We start from the raw sequence: 27,788 nt of genomic DNA on the forward strand, positions 1-27,788 counted from the left end.
TATGACTCCAATTATTGGAAGCAACATCTGTGGCTCATACAGGCAGAAAGAAGAGTGGAAGTGCAGTTCTATGACAGAAAGGGAAGTAAAAGTGTTTGGCAGCACATTGCCATGAAGCAGCCCACTACAGCTGGGTGCTGGCGCCAGTCAGTACTTTCTGCCCATTGGATATCTGGGGAAGGGGAACAGGTAACAGGGGAAAGCATTACAGTTCCACTGTGTTTAAGTAATTGTTGGAGACTATTCACCTCAGAGTGACCTGGGTGAGAGCTGATGAGCTCCATTTTAAATGTCAGAGAAGAGGTGGTTTCCATAGTATTCTGGATGGAGGGCTGAAAAGCTGTTATGCAAAAAACCTCAAGGATTTGGGTCCATATGCTCAGGGTGCAATGATCACTACAATGGGATGAGCTATGGCCACAGCAGCCTGTCCTTTGCTCACTTCACAAAATCTTCATTTCAGACAAGGGTTCACACCTTTCCATACTTTTGCAGAGGTATTCCAGCATGCATGCTCAGTTTGCTGGATGGCACCAAAGCATTCATTTCCCAACACAGGTTGACCTATACTTCTTCCCCTTGTGTGACCTGCTGAGTAACGGCTATCACAAAGCACACAGAAGAGGATTTATGATCTTCGAAGCCAATATATTAGGCAAGCATGCAGTGTGGGTTGTCTACAGTTGAATGAAAAAAAAAGTCAGGGATTCCCTCTATAGCTGGCTGGAAAGAAAATAATTGCATGCACAGCTCCTGGTGGGAATGAAACAGTTTTTTGGGGGAAAAATTAGATATTTAAAGGAGGGAGATTTGGAGGTGAGTTGAGTATCTGGGAAAGCCCTCTGGTTTTCATTATTTTTTCCCTCCCTCTTTTTCAGTACTGTTTGCAATCTTCTTTACTTTTGGCTATGTTTTAATAGGAATACAATCAATATTAAATATGAGCAGAGACTTTTCTTCTGTAGCTGCAATTAGCTATTTTCAAAGAGAAAGACATGAATAATGTATGCAAAAGTGCAAGGGGGGTGTGTTACTTATTTCTTTTTTAAGCAGATTATTTTAGCATGGGTGAAAGACTACCAAGCTAAAGAATAGTGTTCAATATCACACAGTGTATAAACAGATGTGGCTTAGCACATTATGAAAGCCATTAAAGGGCTGAGCCAAAAAATGTATCTAGCTATGGGGAGGACAAAGAGGCAAAGTACCGTGTAATGATTGCTTAGTTTTCCGTTTGTCATTCAGCCTTTGTTCATGAGTCCATTCTTCAGACTAAGATCTCACCTTCCTTTTCAATAGGTTTTTGCTAAATTGCTTCAAATGGTATCTTGATCCTCACGGAAACTCTTTTTATTTTTATGTCAAGGCTGCCAGATCACTCAAGAGACATCGAGTCCTGGAATATGAATCAGCTATGTGTGCATATAGAGGTCAGAAAGCAGAAAAGGGATCATCTAGTTGCTGGCTTTGGATGGCCCATGGCATGGTGTGTCTGGGATAAGGAGAGATGGAGGACAGCAAATGCTCTGGTGACTCTGTCCTCATAACCCCATGGATCAGCGAAGCCCATGAATGGTAAAATACAAATTCATCTTCCTTACAACAGGAGAGGAGCTTTTGCAAAGCAGGTGGTCAGACACCTGTCCCTCTGTGGAGCTGATCTGTCACCCTACTCTTCTGTTCTCTCCCTTGTGGCACAGGTCTTTATTGGGACATTACCTCACACCTTTTTTGCTGCACTGGACTCCTGCTGGCTTACTTTCTGTGCTTCTGGCTTTGATTCAGCATCCTCCAGCTTGAGAGATTGCTGCAGAATGCAGCCCTTCATTAGGAAAGCAAAAGTCTGAGCTGGTTTTGTGGTAGTTTATTGTCATGTTTGTTCAAGTTTACCACCAGGTCATCAAATAACTTCAACACGGCTGGCTTTGCATAAGCATACTATCACAGGTTTGTAGTTACTACATTTTCTTCCAAACCCTCTTCCCCTCCATTAATGCACTCAAATAAATGTACAAAGCAAGTAAATTTTACCTCATGCCCTCCTTCCTGTGGACTGTCACATACATTTCATAGACTCTTCCTTGGGGAACAGCCCCTGCTGGGATCAGCAAGCTCACTCCTGCAGAACAGAAGAGACAAAAAAGATAAAATGGAGAAAAAAAAATACAGAAAAAAAAAAAAAAGCCAGGTGAACCTTTGAAGAAGAGCAACAGGAGAATCAGTAGGTACATTTGCAATGCTAGATTTTCACCCAGCCTTACAAGAGGGCTCTAAATGAGGTTAGCAACTGTGGAGATAAAGCATTTACTGCAGCCCTGGCACCTCTTGTGCCTCGGCACTGAAATGCTGCAGCAGAGAAGAGGATTTTCTTCCCTTCCCTTTTATTTTATTTAAAGAGCAAACAGATGGTTACACTGCTTCTTACCTTGTAAAATAATGGAAAGGGAACAACTCTGAGTAAATTTTCCAACAGCTGTAACAGGACATATCTCCCTAGGCAATTCCTATTTAATTAAAAACAGGAAAGGGAGGCTGTGGAGTACTGTCCCAGGAAGCTACAAGAACTAGTTGTTTCTTGAAAGATGGGCTCTGAAACTGGCATCGTGTTTGTTAATGCACTCAGCTTCTAATTAGGCTACCAGGGAGACAAAATGGGGCTTCTTGGTATTTTGAATGTGCTTGCTTCTGTGGAGTGACTCAAAATTTGGATATCCAACCTTGAAAAATGTGTGCAACTACACTCTGTGCTCTTTTCAGGGCTGATCAATTGCAAAATCCTGCTCTCACATTGCAAGGAACTCCCCAGGAACCAGAGGTCATGTCCTTGTATGGCTAACATGGCTCAGAAACTCCCTGGCACGCTGCTGGACATGGCTCTGCCAGCTGTCTGTGCAGATGCGGGCTAGTGGGGAATCACTGGCAGGGGTTTGAATTCAGCTATGACTATGTAGCTCAGTACAAACCTATAGGCAGATTATTTCCATATATGCATACGCACAATAGAGTTATTATAAAATCCTTTACAACCCTCTCTCTTCTCTTCAGTGTACATAGTTTGGTTACACTGGAAACCTCCCATGTACTAGGGTTGTACTGGGAATCAGTCCCACACCTGGCTTTGAATGGGAGGGATTAGCTGTGAAAGTGTTTTCCATTAAGGTTTTCTAACTTGTTTCTTCACAGGACTGTTACAACATCCCTGTACATGTTCTTAGATGTAAAGACAGGTGTAGGGTACATGAAGGACTTTGATCATCTTGCTGGGAGGATATACATAAATATATCTAGAAACAGCACAGAGGTGTATGCAGGAGCAATAGACAGATTAATATATCTTCCAAAACTTGTTTTAATAATTCTGAAGAGATTACAGTGATAAATAAGCATTTCTTTTTCATAAAAAGAAACATACATAAGAAACCCGAGTCTTAATGCCTACCCTCAGCTGCATCTTAGAGAACTGTGAAAACTAGGATAGCATAGCATGAATTTTCAACATTGCTCAGCAGTCTGTACCGGAGGTCTTTAAGTAGTTCAGCTTCCAATTAGGCTCTATGGGAAAAGGAGACACCATTCCTCAAAGAGGAACGCTATTGCTTATGGCCCACTTTTGGCTGCATCCCGGGCAGTACAGTTTTGTATCCTGGAAGGAACAAACTAGTCCTAGGCCAATCAGACACTTTGCTTTCTCCATAACATCAATGAACAAAAAAGGATCCAGCAAAGAAGCAGGAGACGAAGTTAGGCAGTTTTTTCTCAGGCTGGGCACTGTGCTGTAAAATGACCAAGAACTGAAAACAAGATGCAAAGTTGGACGCTGTGAGACCATGAGCTATATGGTCTCACATGGGAGCATCCAGGTGTAAAACTTTGAATAAAAACCTTTCATTTATGAACTAAATAGAAGCATGGCTTTCCTCAAAAACCTCTTAACATATGAGAAAGACTGGCAGCACTTCAATGCTTGGTTCCTCCCTTTCCTATTTGTAAAAAAAAAATCAGCGCTACATATAACAAGGAGAGAGATATGGACATGACGCTCTTAGGCTTTATTTTCCTTGAATATGTAAGGTGTGCAGGAAAAAAGCCTTCCAAAAATTAGCATTCTGCTGTCCTACTGCAGTACCGCACAGTCTGCAAAGAATTGGAAGTGGAACAACCAATTTATTTTTTAATTAAATTGTTTTCTTTATTTGTGATGTTGAGGTTGAAGCTTTCTGGCTTTTAGTCCCTTATCTAGAGCTGAACGAAGGAAAAAGGTCAAGGATGCTGAACCACGTTTCACATGGAGAAACTCTGATGTATAACATACCTCAGAAAGGAGTGAGAGCCCTGTGACATTCTGTTAAAAAGGCAGCCAGGACTTTGGGAAAGTGAACCTTGAAATATTTTATTTAAGCTGATTGAGTAAAACACATCTGTTTGTTCTGACCAAAGAAAAAGCAAACTCCCTGGAGTGACCTTGTTTTTCTCTGGCATAGAAGAAAGCTAACTCTACTTAAACCCTTGAAATATGGCTAGCACTTACCTGAATTAGGAATTACTAGGTGGCCCCCTAACGAGTTGAAGGTCCCAAATGCAGTGCAGGATGGGTCTGTTTGCCGTGCAAGGCTTTGGTTCTTCACGTTCAGAGTCTCATTCTCCAACAGAGACTGGGTAATCTGTGGGGACAGCTTGGAGGAGAAGTCAGAGAGTTCATCCTGGGGGGTGACTGCTCCAGAGGTGTTATAAACTTTAATCTTCAGATTGGGCAGTGGGTCCAGGATCGGAGAATTGGTCATTGGGATTTTATCAGAGACATCATGCAAGGCATACACAGGACCCCTGTACATGGCTGCAGCAGAAGTGAGGTCTGGTGGCACTGCCAAGAGGTCTGCATTGCAAATGAGAAAGAAGAACCATATTGCTTATGATTAGTTCTCTAATCTGACAACTTTCTTCTGCTTAATGATTTGGTTTTGCATTCTGTTCTGCTCATACCAAAGGCTAAGTACTTGTAAACTGACCTTCATATCCTTTTCCAGGTACCATACCTAGAAACGGCCCAGGGCTTGTACTGCCCGAACTGCTCTGGAATCTAACTGTTATACAAAATTACAGCACATTTCTGCTCTAAGGATTTTTCACTGGCATTATTTTTCAGGCTGTGCTCAGATTTCAAGTGTGACAGGCCTACCTTCACAGCAAGGTGTTTTCCATGCTCAATAGATCTAATAGTATTAATTAATACTCCTACCTTAAATGCTAAGAGTTTCATTAAGAAATTTATCAAACTGGCATAAAAACAGAATTTTTGAATTAGCAGAAAGAATAAAGCTATGAAGTCCTTGTGCCCACAACTCCCAGACAGTGTAGAATTAGTACGTGCATCACTCAGAAAATGACACTTCTGCTAACCTTCCTTATAACAACTCTCTTGTAATCTCAACTCTTTATTTTGATTTACTCTTCATAAACATGTATTGCAAGAAAAGAACTCTTCAGGTTAAACGTGGGTCTTGAAAGAGCCAGCCTTAGCATACGAGTGTTTGTTTTCCAGCCACTGAAGCATGGAAATTATCTTTTATGTACTAGTGATAAAAATGTTAATTATTAAATGATATTACACCACAACCTCTTCTACACTGTCCGTTGAAGGTACAGTACTTCTTAAACTATGCACTATTTATGCATGTAAGATAGGGCAAAGTAAAAGAGGCTATTAGTGAAGTAAAAGGGAGGCACGTGATGGAATTATTGTACAGTAATATTACTTCTGTGATAAATCCTGCATCCCTTGTTTCTGTCATAGCTTTGCCTTTGATGTAAATTTGAGCAGGACCTGTATTTTTATAAATGTCTGTTTCACTCTCACATTCACATTCTCCCTTTAGAAGTTAAATTCTTCTGCTCTTCCTGAGCACATCTGAAAAAAGCTACTGCGGGTTTTTAGCACTTGACCATCAGAAACAAACGCATATAATCTTTCTCTCATTTATGAAGTGCCAACAGGCATCCTGCAGATATCATTTATACAGCCCAAGAGACCATATCCTTACAGTATCCCCCTGAATTGTTCAACATGGAGTGAAGTGACAACTAACCTTGTCTTGCAGCCTTGATGTTAACAGGCTGAAATCCCCCATTTAGCGCCGACGAGTCGATAATATCTGACTCAAAGTCACGGTGGTTCTTGCGATAGACAAACAGGGCCACAACCACAGAAATAGCCAGGCACACGATCACAGCAATGACAATCCCCACGTAGAGAGCAACATCATCCGAGTCAGGTGCAGCTAGAGGAAGAGAGGCAAGAACCTTGAAGAAATGTGCTCCTCATGGGGTCTTTTGAGAAAATACATTCTTACTATTCCCATTTCCTGCAGATATTTACTACCTTTTTATAGGTTAATTTAAAATCCATTCTAAAGCTATATAACAGGTCTATGCCCTTTTTATGGGAAATGATCTCTGTTTTCTCTTTAACTCATGTTCTGTTTCTTTACCTATCTACTCGTTCATCTATCTAGCACCCAGGCAGTGAAGCACTAAACAGAACACTCATTACGCAGTTAGTCTTATGAAGCAAATTCACCCTGTGAACTAAAACAGTACATCTTCATGATATAGCATTATAGTATTAGTATTTAGTGGTTTATCTATTAGTGAAGATCATGTCATGTGTTTTTAAACTTCAGAAACCTTATTTTTTAATTAAGAAAAACAGAAAAAACACAAAAAGTTCAATTTCTACAGAATGCCTGTCGAATGTATTTTGTGATTTCTCACCCATAAGGTGTTGAGCCACTTTCTTTTCTATCCATTTGCCTTTTAAAATATCCAGGAAAGCAAAGAATCAACCACTGAATTCTCATTGCTGGCATTAACACATACGTATTTGGATAAAAGCTAAAGCAAGCACGAGAAATAATGTGGTAATTTACTAAAAGGAGACCAGATTTATTACAGCTGTCTTGTGTGAAAATGGCTCTGATATTTCTACTAGCTGCTTATATCGTATCTTCAGTACTAATTCCAGGGTAATCTCCAGCATCATTATCGACTAGACATTTTTTTCCAAAAGGTCTGAATACATGATCAAAATTTGATGCGTTTCTACACAGTGAAAAATCTCAGTAGCAGAGACAATGCAAAAAAGAAAATGAAAAATCAAATCAGACCTTTTTAGCAGCCCAGTTTTGTTAATTTAAAACATGTGAAATCACTTTTATTTCATTTTTTGCTTCCCACCTTTTAGTCATTTAAGCTAAGCTGCCCTCCAGCACAGAGGTGAGAGTTGGCAGATGTTGAAAAGGACTGATCAAAGTCCATCAGCCTCTGGCTATGAAACTTTCAACGTACCAGCTTCAAAACAGCAGGACTTACATCCCTAGTGGTTCTGGAAGCAGATCTCTGAGTTACAGCTCAATGCAAAGTTATCCCTCCACCACATTTCCTCCAATTGCTAAGGAAATACTAACAATAGAGAGGGTTCATTCTCTCCATTTTCTGCCTTTGATGCAGCTTCTTCTCCCATTTTCCCTAGGTAGAAGGGCTGTGATCAGCCTGTGTCAGCCCACTGATAAGGAAACCGCTGTCACGCAGGCAGCTTCATTTGCCCCATCTCTCTTTGCCTAGGCACACAGAGCTGGCACAACACTAAAGCTTGACCCCAGGAACAGCACTGCATTAGTGTCCAGGAACGTAAAATGAAACATTAAACTTACAAGAAAATCCATATTCATTCTGGGTTCTCTGTTCAGTTGAAATAGGATAAATGAAACCTTAAAAAGAAAGAAATTAAACAAAAATGGGAACAAAATCAAATTAATGAGGAGAACAAAAAAAGGAAGCATGAAAAATGGTTTAATTAAAAAAAAAAAAAAAAGGAAAAGAAATTGATGGCACTTTAGAATTCCGATACAGCACAGAATTATGATTTTGCATCCTCTGTCTCCTCCAGAGCCTTACTAAGAATTACTAAGTAGGCAGATTGAATTTCTAAGCCAAAATCGGTCTCGAGTCACTAACTTTGGAGTGCTTAAAGTCTTTCTTTTATAGAGCATAAACTCTAATGGATCTAATTTATTTCAGACATCAAGGGTCATTAGCATATGGAAAGTCTTTTTTCCCTATCCCTGCCATATGCTTTAATTCCCAGGACATGTTCGGTGAGGCTCTAAACAGTTTTTTTATTTAATTATAGTAGCTTGCTGTTGATCTAATAGAGCTAAAGGAGACCTGTCGTCACCGGTCAGAGGTTAAATACCCATTTGCTGAGCGGAGTCCATGCAGAAAGACCTCTTTCTGGATTTCCATGGAATTATTTTATCCTGTCTTTAAGACGTGTTCAATAGGAATTCCTCAGGGAGAAAAGAATTTGTCAGCAAACAGGAAACTGAGTAGCTTCTCTTCAAAATTATTAAAAAATCAATAAGGCCCCTGGGGTCATAGCATTATTTATTTGAAATCTTTGCAAGCCCTGTATATCGACAAAATGATAACACGATTTACAGTTATATTTCAGAACGGCTAAATAAGAGAGATTGTTTCTTTAGTCTCTTCTTTCTGCAGCTTGTACAGCAAAGCACGCTGAGGATGTTTGGCTTTACAAGAGATGTATCTCTCAGCCTCCCTCCATTCACATGGGGAGCGAGGGCAAGGCTCTGAGTCCCATTCTGTTGGAGAGGGAAATGACAACGCAAGGGGAAGTCACTGCCATGGATGGAATCAGGGTGTGTGCCAGGGAAATGGTCCCCCTCTTCCTCCTTTTGAAGGGAATCCCACAGCTCTCTCCATCTCCCTCATGCCTTGGGGCACACTGTGAGGAGCTCACACAGCCCTGGGCTCCTGTAGATGAAACAAAACTGAACTCCTGGTGCGTGCCTAATGCACAGGACCACATTACAGGCAGATCACAGTAATAATCTCCAGCTCCCAAGAATGCTGAGATTGGTGCTTGGCATCTGTTGAGCTTTGCGTATCTCATCCTGCTTGGCTGTGCTGCTTGCTAATGAAGATACACTCTCTCCCAATTCAACATATAGACATACCTCCCCACAAAGTTTCCAGACATTAACTATCACATAAATGCTACCTCAACTGAAATACCAGAGTAAGAAGAGCTGCTTTCTGATGATGATGTTTTTTTCTGAGGCATTATGGGATAGACTATGCTGCCTGTAATATCTACTTAAAACTTTATCTCACTGCAACGATTCCAGCCTCACAATTGCTTTTAGAAATATTATGTTCTCACACTCATTTATTTTGTCTGTTGAGGCAAGCTCACCTACGTGTACTCTCAGTATGCACACTCAATCTTTTGTAATAACTGCTCCCCACTTCTACAAGTGCGCTTGAGGCATCGGCCATAAAAAGTCAGGCAGGCAACTTCTGAGGGCTTGAGTGAGTGCTCAGCAAGTTGGAGCATGAATTTACAGTGAGCTGATTACTCCCCAATTACTCCCCAGGTGAATGTCGAGGTACATATTTAGTCCACCTAAATTCCAGCTGTTTCTGCTATAACCTTATGGCCAATATTTCCTATGGCAAGATGTCCCTGGAGAGCAGGGGGCAGCCAGCAGAAATGCAAGGTACAAAAACAAGGATGAATTTAGGCTGGCTGCTTCTCCAAATGTTCTTCAGCCTCATACTTAAATCTGCTGGGAGACCCCTGCATTTCCTGTGCCCCATTGTATATTTTAGGGGGAGCTGGAATAGGGTAGCATACCTGAACCAGGTCTGCATCACCTTAACTTGTGTAGAGCTTGCACTTCTTCATGCAGAGCCAGAAAGGCCATTCCCCTTTCCTTCAGTTACTTTTCAGCTGGCAGGTTTGGCATTTGAGACTGCGTGCCATTCCTGCCACATAGGAAGCGATCTGTTATCTGCCACTCAGAGGGCACAAAAAATGGCACTGCCTGGATTAGCTGTGAGTTTACTGACAGCCTTCTCTATTCCCAACAAAGTAGAAATCCAAATTCAAGTCTTCTCAGTAAAGTAACCAATTGTGGTCTCAAAATACACTAAAAGAAGCAGCAACCTCTTCATAGACCCTGTTTATCACAAATACTTATTTGCCTCTTACAATTTTGCATAGATTCTCATACTGATTACTGCAGAGAACAGCCTTGCAGCTACCAACTCCTTCACCAGAAACACTTTGTGTCTGTATTCAAAGCACACCTATTACAAAGAGGAGGAAAAGACGAGGAAAATTTTTGCTTCCATTATTCTTACAAACAGATGTATTTTGCAAATGGCATTTGATATTACCCTCCCGTGTGTGCCGCTACTGAACTGAGTGGCAATGCTTTCTGAGCAAACCTTTGCAGTTGGAAAAAACATGTGTTCTGTATAGAAGAAAGAAGGGGATGAAGTGGAAGGGCTAAGGGGATGAGACACCATGCTGAACTCTTAGTTGTGGGAATACCAGTTTTTACCAAGGGCCGAGTCATGTCTGAGCACACTGGCTATGAATAGATAAATGGCCATCCATACTGGAGATTGTGAAGTATTAAGTCCTGGTCAAGGAGACAGCACTGCACAAGCTGGGCTGTGGTGGCCATAAGACCTCCCCTGGCTGAAACAGGAGGACTCCTCACCTCAGGCTGGTTATTAAGCATCCCAGCCAAGCTGGGCCATGCCAGCAGTGTACTGAACAGCACATCAAATGCCAGCTCCATTTGCGCTTGCAAATTAAGCACAATTGTAGGAGATGACTCAAACATGGCAACGATAGGCACCCTTTGCCATTTGGGCAGGAGCTTCTAGAATAATACAATTTTTAAGCATTCCTTTGTCATAAAAGAGTGTTCCAAAAGGGAGTGGGCCTTGTCATGGCAATGGAAGGCTTGAGGCTGCACATAGTGGTGCTAGCTGCACAGAAAGCTGGTCCATGGCCATGCTCTCAGCACCACAGCACAGGCGCTGCTTTAGAAAGTAGGCTTTCATGCCAGTCCCTCTCACTACACCTTCAAACAATGAGAAAGGATGTTTTCATCGGATAATGATGCAAACCTGCTGGGATTAGTACCTGTAATAATGAAGAATGACTCCCTGCCTCTCTTCAAAGTAACTGCAGTGAATAGACATCTTTTTTCTTTTTTTTTTTTTTAATTTTTTCTTCTTCCTTGTATCAACAGCATTGCTTGGCAAATACCTCAGGGACTTCTACCAGGATCATCAAATTTTTTAACGAGGGTAAATGTAGAAAGGTGCTGTTGGCTTTGACTCTAGGAAGTCTGCCGAGGCTGCTGACTCACACGCAGAGCAGCTGGCTTCACAGTGAGCTACTTGCTTTGAGAAAAATAATTTAAGCTTCTTCCTACAGCTTGTTGGGAAATGTACATTTTCAAAGCAGCTTTTGATGTTTTGTTGTGTAACTTACTGTTGGACGAGTAAAATAGTAATAAACATACTTTACACTTGCATAGTCCCTTCTGTTTGAGGATCTCAGCAACTTACCAACAGTGGCTATTTATATTTCCTTCATTTTACAAGTACCTCACTCTATGTCATACCTGGAGAATCAGTGGGAGGCTTGGGCTATGCACAGAAATTGCACCAATGTAATTGCACATTAAATGTATTTATGAAAAAGTCTTTAATTAAGTGGATGTTTCTCCATGCATTCTATTTTCTATTCCACTTTAAGCTTGTAAATACATTTATTTTGTCCCTGTAAAAGTGCTTCTATTAAGTGTTAAAGGTGGGCTTTTTGAACTGAAGTAATTACATAAGCACAAATGCTTTGTACAAATGCAGCCATGTCATTATAAAGATGCATTCCCTAGGCATTGGCTATTCGCTTTCCATAAAGAATATCTACAGCAATTTAAGCACCTTTATACCAATGTAATATGCTGAAAGGGCGAATATGTCAAAGGTCAGAGAACTGGAAAGAAAAACCAGTCTAACATTGGTACACAGAAAAGACTTCAGCAGGCTTTTTATCAATTTAGTTTAACTCAATTTCTGTGCCAGTCACACTTAGAATGCTTTGGGAAATTGAGTCCATTTAACTAAATAGATTTTGAAGTTCATTTAATTAGTTTGGTGCTGTTTGCAAACACAAATGATCCCTAGCCATTGGGAGCCCAGCTGGAGCATTCTGGTCGCACATGCCTTGCTCTGACCTTCTGGAAATCCATTTGTGCCAGTAACCACAGGAGACACAAAGACACTTACTGGGGTTGAATAGTCTTTAGAATACCTGAACGTGTGGGATCACCTGCCTTAGGTGGTTAGCTGTTACATAGCAGAACATCTCTTTTTACAGCAAAAATTCAGCTGCTGCAATTTGCCTGAGGAGAAACCTGTCTGCCAAGGAATGGGGTAGGAATGAAGAACCTCAGACCTATGACAGATAATAATGGTGCAGAGATTATGGTGCTGACTCCTCTGAGTCAGAAATTGAAAGACATTGTCATCAAAAAACCACCAGAACAACTTTTCTAAACTATTTCCACCTCCTGTCCCTAGGGATGAATATACCTCTCAAAATGTTAATGAGCATATGCACACATGCATACTACGCAAAGTGGGAATTCAGTATCATGACCATGGGCGTCCTAAAATCCTGTGTCCGATTTTACCTGGAAAGTCCTTGGCCAGGGAACTAGCTTATTTTAAAGACAACTTTGCTCCTTGTGGTGTACAGTAGGATACGGCTTCACACAGAGATAATTTTGTAACTGCCTCCCCTTTTTGGTCCCTAATAGATTTTACCAGCTTTCTAGTCACGCTGAAATTGTATTATTGTTTCATTTTTTAGCAGATAATGAAAATGTTTTATTCTGTTACTTGCAGAAAAGAAGCCTTTTCCAGTTGTATTTTCTCCAGCTGCCTGCATCACTACTTTCTCTTCCCTGCAGGTAACGACATAAAATGGTGGAGTAGCTGAAGGTGATCTTCTGGGCACATTGATACTTATCCAGTTTGGGTCATATTTACAAAAACATTTATAATTATCCTACAAAGAAACTGCTTTATGCCATTAGCTGCTGAGGTCACAGCTAATGGTACATATTTTGAGACTGTATCAAGGTTAGTGAGATTTTGAGACATGCACATGCTTTTAATAAAGTGAAGATTGCATAAAGTACATCATAACTGCTTGTTTCTTCAATGCATAATATTTTAATCTGGCATCACTTGCTTCTAATCTATAAATGCTCTTTACTTTCTCCTCTGCATAGTGCTTTTAAAAGGAGCTAGGGTCACGTAATTATGTGGCCCTTTTGAAAGCCTAGCCACATGATGTGTCCCCATATCATCCTGTTGCAATGAACATGACAGGTTGAGCATAATATACAGTAATAGCCCATTTTCCCCTTTTGGTTCCAAAGTCAATGCCCTTAAATTGCATACAAAAAAAGAAGAGGGCACTCATTCAACTGCTGTCTTTCTTTCTCTACTTTGATGGTTTTATCCAGTGTAGTGACAGTGAAGTTGTAATAGCCTCTTGGTGGCAACAGGCTCTGAACTACAGAGCTGTGAAAGATGAATAGAGACTAATTCTCAAATGTAGAGGCCTAAAATTTGAAGGAAGCAGTTCTTAGACGATTTAAAGTAGGCAGGTGGTGCATAGTGACCCGAGAGTTTACAGGAACAACTCTTTGTTCTCTACTGTATGTATGTATATGCATATGCTGGATGAGTTCTAATATTTAATAAATCAAGTTCAGCAAGCCAGCCATTTTTTCCCATGTCAGTCACAAATAACAGGCATCTGATTAGTTCTGTTCCTAATTCTGAAGATGAGATCTTTCAGTGGTAATTCAGTATCTTCCTCTTTCCCCGGCTCCAGATGCTCAGAATTGCTTGCTGAGTTTCTTTGTTGTTTTTAGAGCAAATTCTTTATGATAAACAGAATGTGAAAATGCTCAAAGCTTTCAAGTGATGATGTTAACTCAGATGCAACTACATAGGTCTCCATATACTCCTTATCATGGAAAAGCAGTCACTTGTACAAGGAGAAGGAAATTAGAAGACTTAAATTGACTTAAAGCAGTTTTGAATTTCTTCCTCCAGTGCCCATAGGCCATGGCTGCACAAACTGCTGGTAGTTCCTTCTCTGTAAGGGAGCAAAGTTAAGGGTACAAATATAACCTCGGAGTAAACCCCATATTCCTACTGTTTAGGACTAAACCTCCATACTCACTTAACATGTTTCTAATACAGATTTAATAGAGAAGAAATAACAACAATAATCCTTGGATTGCAGTTGCTGTTAATTGTTTCTCTCCCCTCTTATTTTGCAGAAACTCCAGCACATAAACAAGAAAATGTCATCTCTAATTTATGGTGGATAAAAAAAAGGGGGGAGGGGGGAAAGCACATAATAAAGCACTCAGAGCTGCAAAAATATCTCAGGCAGAATGTGTCCGGGTTCTTATATTTGCTCTTCTAAAGAAAGACCTTCAAGTCTGCAGTAAGTATGCTGAAGGTCAGATATGATATCAGGCATCCTGGAGATAATGCACAGTAATTTATTTTCCTGCTAAAGGCCTAATTATTGGCAAGTTCAGGGTGGGCTAATAAACAAGAAGCTCGAGGTTTTGTGACTGATTATTTACTCGGGTATTATCTCAGATCTTTCCTGAGTGTATAGGTTAAATAGGGAGTCTTTCTCATTTCTGTCCTTGAACAAGAGTGTATGATATTCTATAATTAAGATTGAAACTGTGTTTTCATTTTAAATTAGATTCCTGACTTTTGCTAACACCGTTAGAAAGGTCTTGCCTTAGTTTAAACATGCATGTCATCTACAGGAGGTGGGAGAAGATGGAGGAGTAGGATAACTTGTTGCTACAATTTGATGTGGATTAGAAGAGGCAATTTTGACATTATGCAATCTTTTAAAGTTAAGGACTTCAACCTTTTAGTCAAATCTTATGCCAGTCTTTAATATCTTAGAAGCACAGAACCTTAACGCTGGGTTTCTTATGGATGTTTGACAGCAAAAGTAAACACACATCTAGCACCGCAATTTGCTAGTTTGTGTATTTGCAAATTCCACATTTGCAGTGCCTGAATAGATTTCCTGGGGTTTGCTTTGTTTTGTAGCTGGCCCAGAGCAAATGAATTGCAGGGAGAGTTGAAACAAGGACAGGAGCTGGCATTGAAGAGCGAATGCATGGCAAGCAGCTTGGTGAAAGAAAACACAGTTAGAATGCATCCAGAAGAGGAGGCTGAAACTGTTGGAAAAAAGGCTTGTAGAAAGCAGGAGTTACCTGAATGGATGTTCAGTGATGTACCAAAATCCTTGGCAGGTCTATAAGCTCACAAGTAAGGTAATGTATTCTCTGTCTTATTTTTCAAAACAGTCTAGAGATCTTAGAGTGTTCACCTTTCATTAAAATTAATGGGGAGGTGGCTTTTTCTGAGGTGACTGGGGTGGGAAAAAGCAGTTTCAGTGTTCCAGGCTCTGCTTGTGGATCTGCACTATTGTTTTATACTCAGAGCTTTCATCTGCTTTGAGTAGGAGCTTTGTTAGGCACGAACTCTCACTAGGCAGTTGCAGAGGACCCACCGGAGTGTAGATGCTCCTCAGCTGGGGATTTCTCATGTTACTACAATAAAAATAAATATGAGTTGTAACTCTGAGATGTGTGCATAAACTCCCTTAGCTGCTACATCATTACATACTAGTGGTGTTAAAAATAAAATATCACAACTCTTTATTCATATCAAATAACAATAGTGTAGAAAACTTCCTCTAGGAACAGATGAGATGTGTTCTTCAAATGAATGAAACTCCCTGCAAGGGCTCAATGCAACTGGCCAGGTGGATATATCATTATACTGACAGACTGAACATATTATATGTTCCCTCTTGACCCACATGCTCTTAATAAAAGGTTTTATTTCATTCCTCTGCACACATAGGCTTCTGTTGCAATCTCCCTTGAGAGAGCTTTGCTTACCTCCTGGAGCCTGAAAAACATTCCCCTGCTTTTTGCACACTAATCTGCTCTGGAAGACCAGAAGTCCTCATCAAACTTCTCTGCTCTGTAATTCCTTGCTGAATGCCGGCTTTCAAAACAAGCCAAAAAGGGAAACAAATGCTTATCCCATCAGAAAGTTCTGGCATGTTACATTAAACAAACAGGGCATGTGCAGTACGTATATGTTCCAGGAGGAAAGAGTTGTTAGTATCAGGTTAACCTTGCTTTCTACTTGAGATCTATATACAAACAGCACAGGGCTGGAAAAGGGCAGTAGTTAACCGTTTAGTGAACCAGCAGGACAAACTGCATCTCCTTCACGTGCTTAGGTCACTGCAGCTGTAAGAGGCAACTTTACGAACTTAACTCTGACTTTCATACAAGGATTTCAAAGAGTTTGGCCACTACAGAAGCAACACATCAATTTACTCTCAACTAGCAGGGGGCCTTTTTTAACAAGAAATGGAAATACAGTTCTGGTAATAACATCTTCTCCATTTCATAGCTGCCTATTACTCAAGTTGTGCATCCAACTAGGTTTCCATGTACATAAGTTCTCTTAAAGTATAAGAGTGACCAGGGAGCTGGTCCAGTGATGCCCTTAGTGGCAGGTGAGGATTTTTTGAATCTTTTCTACAATTCTTTAAGTGCTAGCAGTTTGCCTCAGTCTTTTCATGCTAATTTATTCAAAGGAATAAAGGAAAAGTCCATACTGGGTCTGCTTATGCTTGACCCAAGAAAATTTCCTTTTGGCTCTATGAAATGATGAATTTGTAATCCATACTGTGACAGTATAAAGTGAACAGTTTTTACTAAACAGAGCAATGGTACTATTTATAGAACTAGATAATCTACAGTCCTCAAGTGACATGTACTTCAGTATTACCTTGCTGCTGTAAGACAGCTAAACCTATGATTTGAAGAAAAATTAAAAGCACAGCTTATCCAGCCTTTATGAAAAGCCACAGCAGTCTGTTTAAGCTGAGAGTGAGCTGAGGAAGGGACACCGATTATCTTCTCCTGACTATGCTGATGCCAACTTGCCCATCAGGAGCATGATCTGAGAATTTCAGATTTCAGAAAAGACGTGCTTTACCAGCATGGACAGGCACCCATCCTGATGCCTACAGACTTTCTGAGCTTATTTATTGAAGTTAGGGGTAAAAGAGACCTTAACACTGCCACCTGAGATCATGAGCAGACAGGGCACAGATGAAACACTTTGAGTATAGACACATTCAAGATTCTTCACCAAGAGAGGGTGGTTGAGCATGGAACATGGCATGAAGCTAGCCAGAGTTCAAGCAGCGTCTGGACAGCACTCTTAGACATATGATCTGATTTTTGGGTGGTGCTGTGTGGAGCCAGGGGATGAACTCAATGATCCTTCTGGGTCTTTTCCAGCTTGGGTTTTTCTGATTCTATGCTTGATACAGGAGCTGATATTTTTGACCTTAGGGGTGAAAAAGCGAGAAGACAGCTGCATATCACTACTCATGCAGCAAGCCTCCAACCAACACAGTTAATTCACTGTATAGAGCGTCCACCTCTTCCTGGCCACCAGTGGCAGTTTATGCAGAATGCAAAGCCAAATTTGGGCCACCAGACACTTTTCAGTATCACACATGTACCTTGCCACCACTGGGCACATCAAAACACTTCAGACTGTACTTTGCTCTAAAGCTGTTTGTGATCCCATCATCTTATTTGTGCTGAAGTGTGAGGCGGTGGTGCAGTGTTGTGCTTGCTTGGTGTCTGCACAGAACACCCACAAAAGTCATTAAGTGGGATGAGGGGAGGGCTAATTGCAGCGTTTCAGCTTATAGTGATCCCCTGTGAGATGCAGTGTGTGCCTTTAAAAGCATTTCTCACTGCACCAAAGTATTTACTGCAGTTCTCGTACTTCAAATGGGAAATAATGCAACTATAGAGGCAGTAACGCAACTAGTGTGGGTGGTAACCAGCCAATTCTTCTTACACCTACATCATATTTTGTTCCCGAATATCATATTAATGCTGTTACGGGAATTACAAAATTGTTTTAACGGGACCTGCTAGGCAGTATTGTGTATGGGGAAACTTAAAATAGTAATGACCGCCCTGAATTGTCACTACAGCTACTTTTCTTCTTCAGTTCAGCCTTCTGCCTCTCTGCAGGCTTTCTAGTTTAATGACTGTTCATCCTTTCATGTTAACAGAAAAATACTAACTACCGAATAAGAGAGTGTATGTGTGTACTAGCAAGATCATTAGTCTGAATAAATGTGACAGCAGAGTTGCACAAGAAATGCCACAGTTAGCGGTAAGCACAAACTGCAGCTTTGGGTGCAAAATACTGTAATTACAAGGGATGTAGAGAGCTCCACAGTTTTTATCCCCACAGAAATCAATATCGGTGCAGACTGCTGCTCTTTGCTGGAGCAGGGGCAGTCTGATGAAAGAGCTTATTGATTTATCCAGCTGATGCTACTGTAGTGAATAATAGACTGAAAGAGAAAGAGCTTGCAAATTAGACTCATTCAACTCAACGTTTTCCAGGATGCCTTTTATACACGGCTATATAGAGATATATGTTTACAAGTGAGTTTTTGTCAAAGCAACAGCCTCATGGTAAGAGGGACCCATCCAGTAGCTCTTTGATCCCAGCTGCTCACACAGTGCAGGCACTGAGGTCTGCCTCTGAGCAGGAAGCACCAGAGCACCCAGAGACAGGATCTGGCCATGGGCAGGCAAGCAGCGGGCCAACACAGCCTCCTGGAGAGCTGAACGCAGAGGGCAAGTGGTTGTGGCGCTAAGTGGCACCCACCAGCATGACTGCTTTGAGGTCTGTGGTAGGTCCAGATGTTCCCAGGCAGGGGAAATGCCAGCTCCAGGCCAGCCCCCACCAGTCTCATGTGTGGTATTTGAGGAATGAAGAGGTCTGTGTTTCTTCCTTGCTTATGGGCAGATCTGCTATAGATCTAGACTCACATCAGTGAAAATATAAAAGAGGCAGAATGGTTTTGCATAAACTGCAAGGGCAAAAGAAAGAAAGAGAGAGCGATCAGTACGTACACTGCCATAAAGTGCAGCAAATCAATCTTCCCAGCGGTGATGGATCTGGAAGCGGTACTGTAGGTTTTACAGGTGTATGAAGCCCCAGGAGTATAAAGACACCACTAAAACACTGCCATTAAATTCCAGCACTGAAGGATGATCATGGCCCCTGGAGCCAAGTGGGTCAATATGTGACTGAATATTTTTCATTACCATTTTTATATACATATATATGAAGCAGAGTAAGATTCACAATAACCTCACATTCTCCCCCACTGAAGACTTCTGCTTTATACTCAGCATTCACTTTCACAAATAAAATGCAATATACCATCAACAGATAAATGAGATCCCTATAGGGCTTTTATTCTGCTGTACTATTATATCTATTCTTCTACCAGATTTCTGCTTAAATGGCTCTCTTTATGCACATACACAAAGATGACATACACCTGTCTAAATATAAACTGGTAGTAAAGAGCTCTTCTGTAGAGGGGATGTATCTTTTCTTCCTAATTTACCATAATGACTTATTCATACCACAGGAGCTAGAGGTGCGTTAACTTTCCCACTATGATAGTCACAAAGATGTTTTACAATAAGACAGGGAAAAAAAAATCCAGCCATGTCTTTGGAAAATAAAAAGCGAAAAGCTCTGAATCTTACCTTCCTATATGCCTCTTAAAAACAAATATTGGAGAACTACATTTTTTATGCTATTGACATTGGCTAATAGCTTTTCACATGATGAAAGTGATGGTGCAAGTCACACTGAAGAAGTGTTTTTGGTAAGCCTGGGAACCTTGGGGCAAAATACTGACAGAGTATCACAAGAGGTTGGTGCCAGGATAGTAGCCAGCTACTCAGGAAGAAGGCCTAATAGTTTAGTGGTGTTACTTACATGACACTGGGGCTATTTCAGTCACTAGTCATCTGTCAGAATAAAAATTTCTGACTCTTTTTGCATTAGAAAACTCTAAGCGTATTATGATCTGTACAAATAGATACTGGATGGTCACTACCACAGCTTTTTGGGCAATAAAGAGCTGAGGCTCAACAGAGAAGGAAGAAATGTCATGTATTCTTCAGGAGTACTCAGGTGATTCTAACAAAATGCAAAGAGAAGTTTCAATATGCCAGCAAAATGGAGAAGACTTCATTTTTAAGAATGGATGAGAAAGACATAGAAGACATTGCCTGCAAAAAAGTCAGTCACAGTACAAACCTACTCTTCCTTTCGTCTCTCTCTTATTAAGACCATGGCATGGGCAGACACAGACTGAACAGATTTCAGTACTAGAGCAGACCTTCATGACACTACTGCATAAGTTATATGAAGGTTGTATAGGTAACAGCTGTAAGGAGATATATGATGACAAGATCTTTAGCAGGTTTTTCTACAGCTACATCTTTCCTGGACCTCAGATTTGATGCAGAAGCACTCACCCTGCATGCAGAGCCCATCAGTGCAGTTCTTAGACTGCAGCACCAGTCCCTCACAGTCCTTGCCTCCATTCTTCGGGGCCGGAGCTGTGCACTCCCTCCGGCGCCAGTGGGTACACTCTGTGCCACAAGTGGACCACTTGCTCCAGGACGTCCATTTGCCATCCACTGAGACAAGGAGAAGACACAAGGTGTTAGGAGAACAGATACACAAAGGGGTGTGTGGGGCCAAGCCAAAGCATTGCTCTTTTTGGAATAACTCTACTTGGAATTTTCAGTTATCCTAGCAAGGAAGAAGGACTCTAAGCCATGCCAATGCGTGAATCAAAGAAATGAACCAGCTTGTATTTTTAAAAGTCCTATTTCTGTCCCGGCATCATTTCTGCTCTTCCACTCCCTTTTTAGAAACATGTCAGCAGTTTATCTGTGCTCAAAGTGTGCAAGTTGGCAATCTGTGATTTTTTTTCCTATTTTTTTTTTAACACAGAGGTTAAAATTAAACTTGGCCAGAAGCTCTTCTCTAGGAAGAAGATATTTAATTTTAAATATTTTATATTAAAAGAATTATTTAAAGGCACTGATATATTTCACGCAAATAGAATCAGGAATGCATTTAGCACCTTTCAAAATCCTGCAAATGATTTTCAAAAGCAAAAAAGTGAAACAGTCAGTGAACTAATAACTAAATTATTCCAGTAACAGAGCTTAAGACAGTAGTCTGCCACTTGGAATAATGAGCAGAGGTGAGATTTTTGCTCTTTTGAGCTCCTTTGACCCACTCCTGTGACCCAGTCTTGGATGGCCAGGCTTCCTAAGTTGAAGGTGACACAGTAATAAGACTGATCTCAGTGGCGCAGCCAACATAGGAGAGTACTAGGCAGTAGGACAGATGGCAGAATGTTTTCATGGAAAGGCCACAAACTACCTTGTGTCTCTTAAAACAATTTTGTAATTTTCATAATTTTGCATTTAAATACTTTTTAAAGGTATTATATTTGAAGTCAGGTAAATGTGTCCGAAATTTGGCATCCATTCTCCACATGCCTCAAATGATGCACTTGCTGTGACAGCTGGACTGAACAGACATTACAAATTTATTTGCATCACAGTCACTTTGTGGACTCAAATTCCTGTCCTCTTCCAGAGCTTTCAGCCTTTATCTTCCACTGTCTGAAGCTCTGAGCGTTCTCCAAATCCCCTGAATTACCAAGGCTGAGACAAGGTCGCAAGCTGTGTGCAGAAGTGGGACCAAATCCCCTGCTGCTTGATGTAATGTGTGCACTATTTTATCTACTTACATAACGCAATTTCCTATTCATTCACTGAAATGTTGGATTTATTAATAAAGAGAAGGAAGCTTCTGTGACTAGCAGCCTTCTCATGGAATGACTGGTGCCAGAAAAAAGCATGCCTTGAGGGCTACATGGTGTTCATACTGTACCTGGACACAGGGTGGTGCAAGCTATTTTCTGAACATTTTGCCCCTCGCAGAAGGCCCCCCCATTGAGTGGGGCAGGGTTAGTGCAGGTCCTTGTGCGCTTCTGGAAGCCTCTCCCACAGCGGCTGTTGCACACTGACCACTCAGTCCAGGTAGACCAGCCTCCATTCACTGGAAAGCAAGAGGAAGACTGTAACACTTCATGAAAGCTATCCTGAAGATAACTCGCACTGCACCTCTTTCTTGGATTTATCCATCATCTATGAACACTGAGACACAATCATGCTTTCAACGGGAAGACTTGGAAGACTTTCAATGGGAAGACTTGATTTCTCTCTCTTTCTTTTCCAGAAGCTGATTTTGGGATGTCAGGGCAACTCCACTCACCCCAGTGTGGAAACAGCTGATGTGTATGAATGTCCTAGCACCTCCATGACAGATATTTAAGCTGTTCAGAGTGATCTTACACTGAATTTTTATTTTGGACTTTGGGAAGATATTTATCCTTGGGAAGATATTTATGCTGCCTCTCATTTCCACCTGCCTCAGCCTCTGGGTTATATAGAAGAATGATGTGGATGGAGAGGGAACTGTGGTGTTCTATGTATGAATGGCGTCATCAGGGTATGGATAACATACCAACTGTTTAAATTTCCCAGCTCCCAAATATCTGTGGTATAACACAATTCTTAAGGGGCTCTAATGTCAAAACCCACACAAGTGGCTGCTCCTCTACATATGTTCTTGACTTCACTGTTCAAAAAAATACTGTATATGAATGAGGAGAAGTTCAAGCATGCCTCTATCTCTATGCTTTTGCATTCACCACAGTTACAAAACACAGTGCTTTTACAAGGTCCATCTCTCAGTATCACAAACACTGCTAATCAACTCAATTCAGCTGTTTTTCTATAAAATCTGAACTAAAAGGCCCTCATTGTAACTTCAGGGAAGCAACTGCTTACAATTAAATCTAACTGCTAGACTGAATATGAAATGAATATTAGGGATAATCATAGGGATTTCTTCCCACTTGTCTATCCTGTAATTAAGCTGATTGTAAGGAACACCAGGATAGTCAGCTGGCGTGTTGTCAGATCAGGTTTTGTTCTGCAGGATACCCCAGCTTGGGAAGCATTGTAGCAATGGCTTTGTGGGGCAGAGACTCAGGTTGTGGGGAAGAGCAGGACAGGCTAGAAGAGACCCCAGTAGAAAAACTGGGCTGGCCAAAGGAGGACCAACCTCAATATCAGATCAGGACTGTTTTGTAGAATAATACTATTCAATACTTCCTACTCCCCTTATATTTATTTCTAAGCCAGGTTGTGTTCCTATGAACTGAAGCCATAGAGTGCTTTGCTAATTTGACATCAGAGTATGCTCTGGTAATAGGCATCAAAAATAGGTTGATTAGAAGAGGGATAAGAAGGTGGATGATTCTGTTGAACACTGACACTCTTACCAGTACATGGAAGCACAGATTTCCTTTCAGTTTTACTCTTATTTCTGAAAAGCAACACTGAGAGAATAAAATGCATGGGTAGTGTGATGCTGGAGGAAGCCTCCAGGTAGCAGTCTCATTGCTAGCAGCAGTAAGAGTTGCATACAGGCATGTTACATTTCTAGAATCCTTCCTCCTGAGTGTCCACCCCTGCGCAGTAGGACAAGCCATCACTTACCATAGACAATCACAGTTGCTGTCGTGCTTTTCCTTTTGGCCACAATGTTTTTGGCAACACAGGTGTAGTTAGCCGTGTCAGAAAGCCGGGCTTGCTTGATGATCAGGTTGTGATCAATGGTGATGTAAAAATTTCGGTCTTCCACAGGATCGATCACCTCTTCATTCTTCAGCCACTCTACCTGAGGGATTCAAAGGGCAGGAGGGGAAAAACTGAATCAGCACCGGTCACGCCACAGTGGGCACAAAATCTGCCATGGTCTTGCCCATCTCTGAGAGTGCTATGATGCACACTACAAAGTACTCATCTGGTGCACACTGCCAACTGGAAGGCAGCACCATGGCAGGAGTATGGAAGAGTAATGTTGACATCTACCTTTTCCTTCAGGCCCACTATCTCCCACCATTACTCCAGCTGGATGGCTTGCCTTCAAAATATTAATGCATTTTCAGAGTTGGCCAGCTGCTGTGTGTGCTTTCAGAGCATGAGGCATGGCACATGGAATAGGATAACTAAGGTCTCTATCTACATGCAGAACATTCCCTTACACCAGAAACCTTAAGAAGCCCAAGTCTCTCACCCATTCTTTGTACATCTTATCTAATAGTGCAGTAACCTTGTATGTATCTGCACAAGATGTAACACAGTGAGGCCATATAACAGATAGATTGCAAACAGGCCAAAATTTTCTAATATACATGCACTCACGCTTATATGTCTGCTATCGTTCTGCTGTAGTCAGGGTTAAACGAAACAGAGACAGTTACCAAGGAAATAGGAGCTCAAAAAGACTACATTGGTGCTTAGATTTCCCTTTTCTTTATGTAAGCTGTATTTCATTTTAATAAAGTGTAATTTCCTTGGTTACACAGAAAAATATTTTTATATGTGATTTTTAATTCAGACAATGTTCTTTTTATTGCCTTCCCAAAGAAACACCCTATTATACCCCAGCTGACTGCTGTGAGCCACCCTTATGTAATTTGGCTGAAAAACTAGTAGCTTGTTTTCCTTTGAACTGAGTGCGCTCTGAAGGAAGGGACTGGGGACCTGGATGGATCAGAGCAGGGCCTTCGTGTTGCTGGATCATTTCAGCTTGTGCCCGGAGTTAATGAAAGGAAGAAAAACATAAACACAATCAGCCTGCTGGGCCCAAGAGGTGCTATCTGCCAAGGCCTGCTCTCTCAAACTCCACTTTGATGCACTGCTCGATGGCCACATATTCTGAAACCAACACAAAACCAGTGATGCTAAAAGTCCTGCAGAAATTGATAGGAATGGGAGAGAAATAAAAAGACATAAATCTTTGGAAGCTGTGTTTCTATCACTGCAGCATTTATGTTTTATCTGCCACGGAAGACACAAGCTCTTGGTCATAACCTGGTTTTGTTTGCCAGGATGATTGAAATTGTTCTTCTTTTCCTGAATCCCAATGGTCATCAAGTATAATCAAGATGGACAGCGTCTTGTTCAGTCAGTGGCAATCTTTGGCTCCTTCCCCACCTGCAGGTCAAGTCTGCATGCAGCCCAGGCTGAAAAACCAGCCAGCAGCTCACCTCTCCTCCTGCAGAAGGTTGCTACTTAACCCCTGTCTCTCACACAAGTCAAGCATCTTTCTGTTTTTTTAGTACTACTCTATTTCTGGGATGGAGTGTTTGGACACTAAAAGATGCTACACGCAGTGCCAAGAGCTGTGTACCCCACCACTTTCAGACCCACCACTACTTTTTCTGTGATCTGCACATTGAGAAAACTGGGACATCAGTGAGGACAGGACTAGACTTGTGTCATGGTCTGAGGCTCAGTCAACAATTTTCCTCGTATAGCCGTGCAAGTACGTGCACCAGCCCTCCTCGCCAAGAGCTCTGTACTTGATAAATACCAGCACTCTGCAACACTCTCTCCACAAATCACACACATGCATATTCAGCCTGAGTCTCAGCTGATTAGACAAAATTAAAGCTATGAGCATTACATTCCCTTTCATCCCTGAAAGAAAACTGAAGAGGATATGAAAATAAGAGTTGCCAATATCAGAAAAAAAAAAAGGCTCTACATAATTCAGTATACTGCCTCTAGCTCTCTGTCAAATCAGCTGGGAAAAAGATCCTCTTCACCTAATGGCTTACAGAATTTGCTAACAATAAAACATTAAGCTTGCAGAACCACAGGATTTATTTTTTTTTCTGAAAAATCTGCTTTGCCAGTACATTGGTACTGTGTGTGCATGTTCAAATCTCATCTCTTTTACTAGGTACTTCTTGAACATAATCCAACTCATTCTTCTGTTGATATCTGGGTTTTAATGATGTCATGAGTCTGTTCACACAGCAAAGTATCACAAAATCTGAAGGGAGGAACTGAAGATAAAACGTCTGAGACAAGAGAAGGGATGCCTTTTCCTTCCACATTTTAGCCGTTAGTATAAAGAGCAATGCAGAAAAGAGCACACTGCTCCTGCAGTAATTAGCTCTTGTGTTTTCTCCTTCAGTCCTTGTACAAACGTTAACTAATTAAAGCATATTACAACATGTAAATAAGAATTCTGTTAGTATATATTTTCAGTTGCTAACAGCCTATTTTTTTTTTCTGAGGCTACTCGCCTGCTGCAGTGCTCAGCACTCCTGCCAAGAGACAGGTTTGAGTTGGGAGGTAAGCAGATCTAGGGAAAGCACGGCTGTTTTCATGTACATATAAACCGATCAAGTGTCAAACACTAAAGAGAGCAAAGTGGAGTGAGACATTGTGATTTGTGAATGACAAGTATGCAAACTTACTGAAATTAAAAGCAACATTCTCTTGTGACGCCATGTTATTTCTCCAGGGTGTAGCCCTCTCACTTTGTGCCTCAGATCTGTGCTCTACCAGGCGAGCAGGCAGAGGTGAAGCAAGATGCCTATGGGCATTCTGAGATCCACAAGATGTCCATCTTGAGCGTCAAGTTAAACCAAGTCTTTGTGACTTTGTTTTTCAATGTCTTCTCTGGAGAAGACATTTCTGGAGGAGATACTTGCTTTTCCTAGATATTGAGTGTCTGCATTTGCTGGCTACAGTCACAAAAATTCTTTAAAAGATATCTCCAGAACCTGAAGGGGGCCCACAGAAAAGCTGGGGAGGGACTTTTATAAGGGCATGTAGCAGCAGGATGAGGGGAAATGCTTTTAAAATGGAAGAGGGTAGATTTAGACTAGATATTAGGAAGAAATTCTTTACTGTAAGGGTGGTGAGACACTGGAATAAATTGCCCAGTGAGATTGTGGATGCCCATTCCCTGGAAGCATTCAAAGTCAGGCTGGATGAGGCTTTGAGCAACCTGGTCTAGTGGGAGGCGTCCCTACCTGTAGCAGGGGAGCTGGAACTAGATGATCTTAAAGGTCCCTTCCAACCCAAACCATTCTATGTTTCTATGATCTAGATCTCTCCATTCAGTTAAACCAGACATACCCGTCCAACTATTACTCATAAATGCATGGATAGCTGTGCATAGGTATAGAACAAGCCTGAGCAATAATTTTCCTTCATCATAACAGCAAACATTTAATCTGCCAATCCGCCACAATACTGCCATGAAGGGTGTTTAAGTGTTCCCTCCTGGAGATGCCAGCGATGGAAAATAACAACACTCACCCAGCTTTCATAAACATCAGCCCTCCAGAGCAAAGTCAGAATGAAATTCTTATCTCTATTTCCAGTTTCCCAGTTCAGGTAATTTTACTTGTTAGTTTTCTGTAAGCAGAGGAGCGAGCACAGCAGATGAGCTCACAGTCTCTGCAGGTGCTTAGAAGGCACCTCCCAGCCTGCCATAAGACCCAACTGTCCCCATGAGCAGCCGAGGACGCAGAACCCAATGTGGCTGTAATTCAGAGCAGCGTACCTTGTAGTGTCTGTGCTGCCATCCTGCTCCCTGGTGAGAGACAGATGTGTTGACTCTAATTATTCACTGATTGGTATCGGGAGATACATTAACATAATTGGCACATTTGTTCTAATTAACAGAGGGAACCTGCCACATGCCACTCGACATAAGAAGTGAGACCATTGGTGAAAGCAGGAAGCCTGTAGCCACCGGGATAGTGGTACCTGGGGGCTAAGGGCAACCCTGTCCCGCTGCAGCCTGAAATAACACAGTTTAGGCAGATCCAACAGCATGCAAAGCCTGGCCAGGCTCCTGTGCAGGCTAAATGAGCACAGAGGATGTAAATCACACAAGTGATTACATATGCTGGATAACCTATTATGGAAGCTAATTGCTGACACAAA

General features: G+C 41.4%; 1 protein-coding gene across 3 annotated transcripts in view; it reads right to left on the reverse strand.

The window, feature by feature from the left end:
• The window catches only part of UNC5C (unc-5 netrin receptor C), a 245,191-nt gene that overhangs the window by 22,369 nt on the left and 195,034 nt on the right, over positions 1-27,788 (reverse strand). For 2 of the 3 annotated variants that reach the window (XM_046939857.1, NM_001397462.1), the window contains 7 exons: positions 23,529-23,709; positions 21,853-22,020; positions 20,415-20,579; positions 7,707-7,763; positions 6,084-6,275; positions 4,529-4,873; positions 2,032-2,119 (listed from right to left, as the gene is read on the reverse strand). In XM_046939857.1, the coding sequence (XP_046795813.1) occupies positions 2,032-2,119; positions 4,529-4,873; positions 6,084-6,275; positions 7,707-7,763; positions 20,415-20,579; positions 21,853-22,020; positions 23,529-23,709 (1,196 nt within the window). The remainder of the gene's footprint in view (positions 1-2,031; positions 2,120-4,528; positions 4,874-6,083; positions 6,276-7,706; positions 7,764-20,414; positions 20,580-21,852; positions 22,021-23,528; positions 23,710-27,788) is intronic. The other variant, NM_204451.2, reaches the window with a different exon arrangement.

Source organism: Gallus gallus, chromosome 4 (assembly GCF_016699485.2).
Source record: "Gallus gallus isolate bGalGal1 chromosome 4, bGalGal1.mat.broiler.GRCg7b, whole genome shotgun sequence".
Classification (NCBI taxonomy): domain Eukaryota; kingdom Metazoa; phylum Chordata; class Aves; order Galliformes; family Phasianidae; genus Gallus; species Gallus gallus.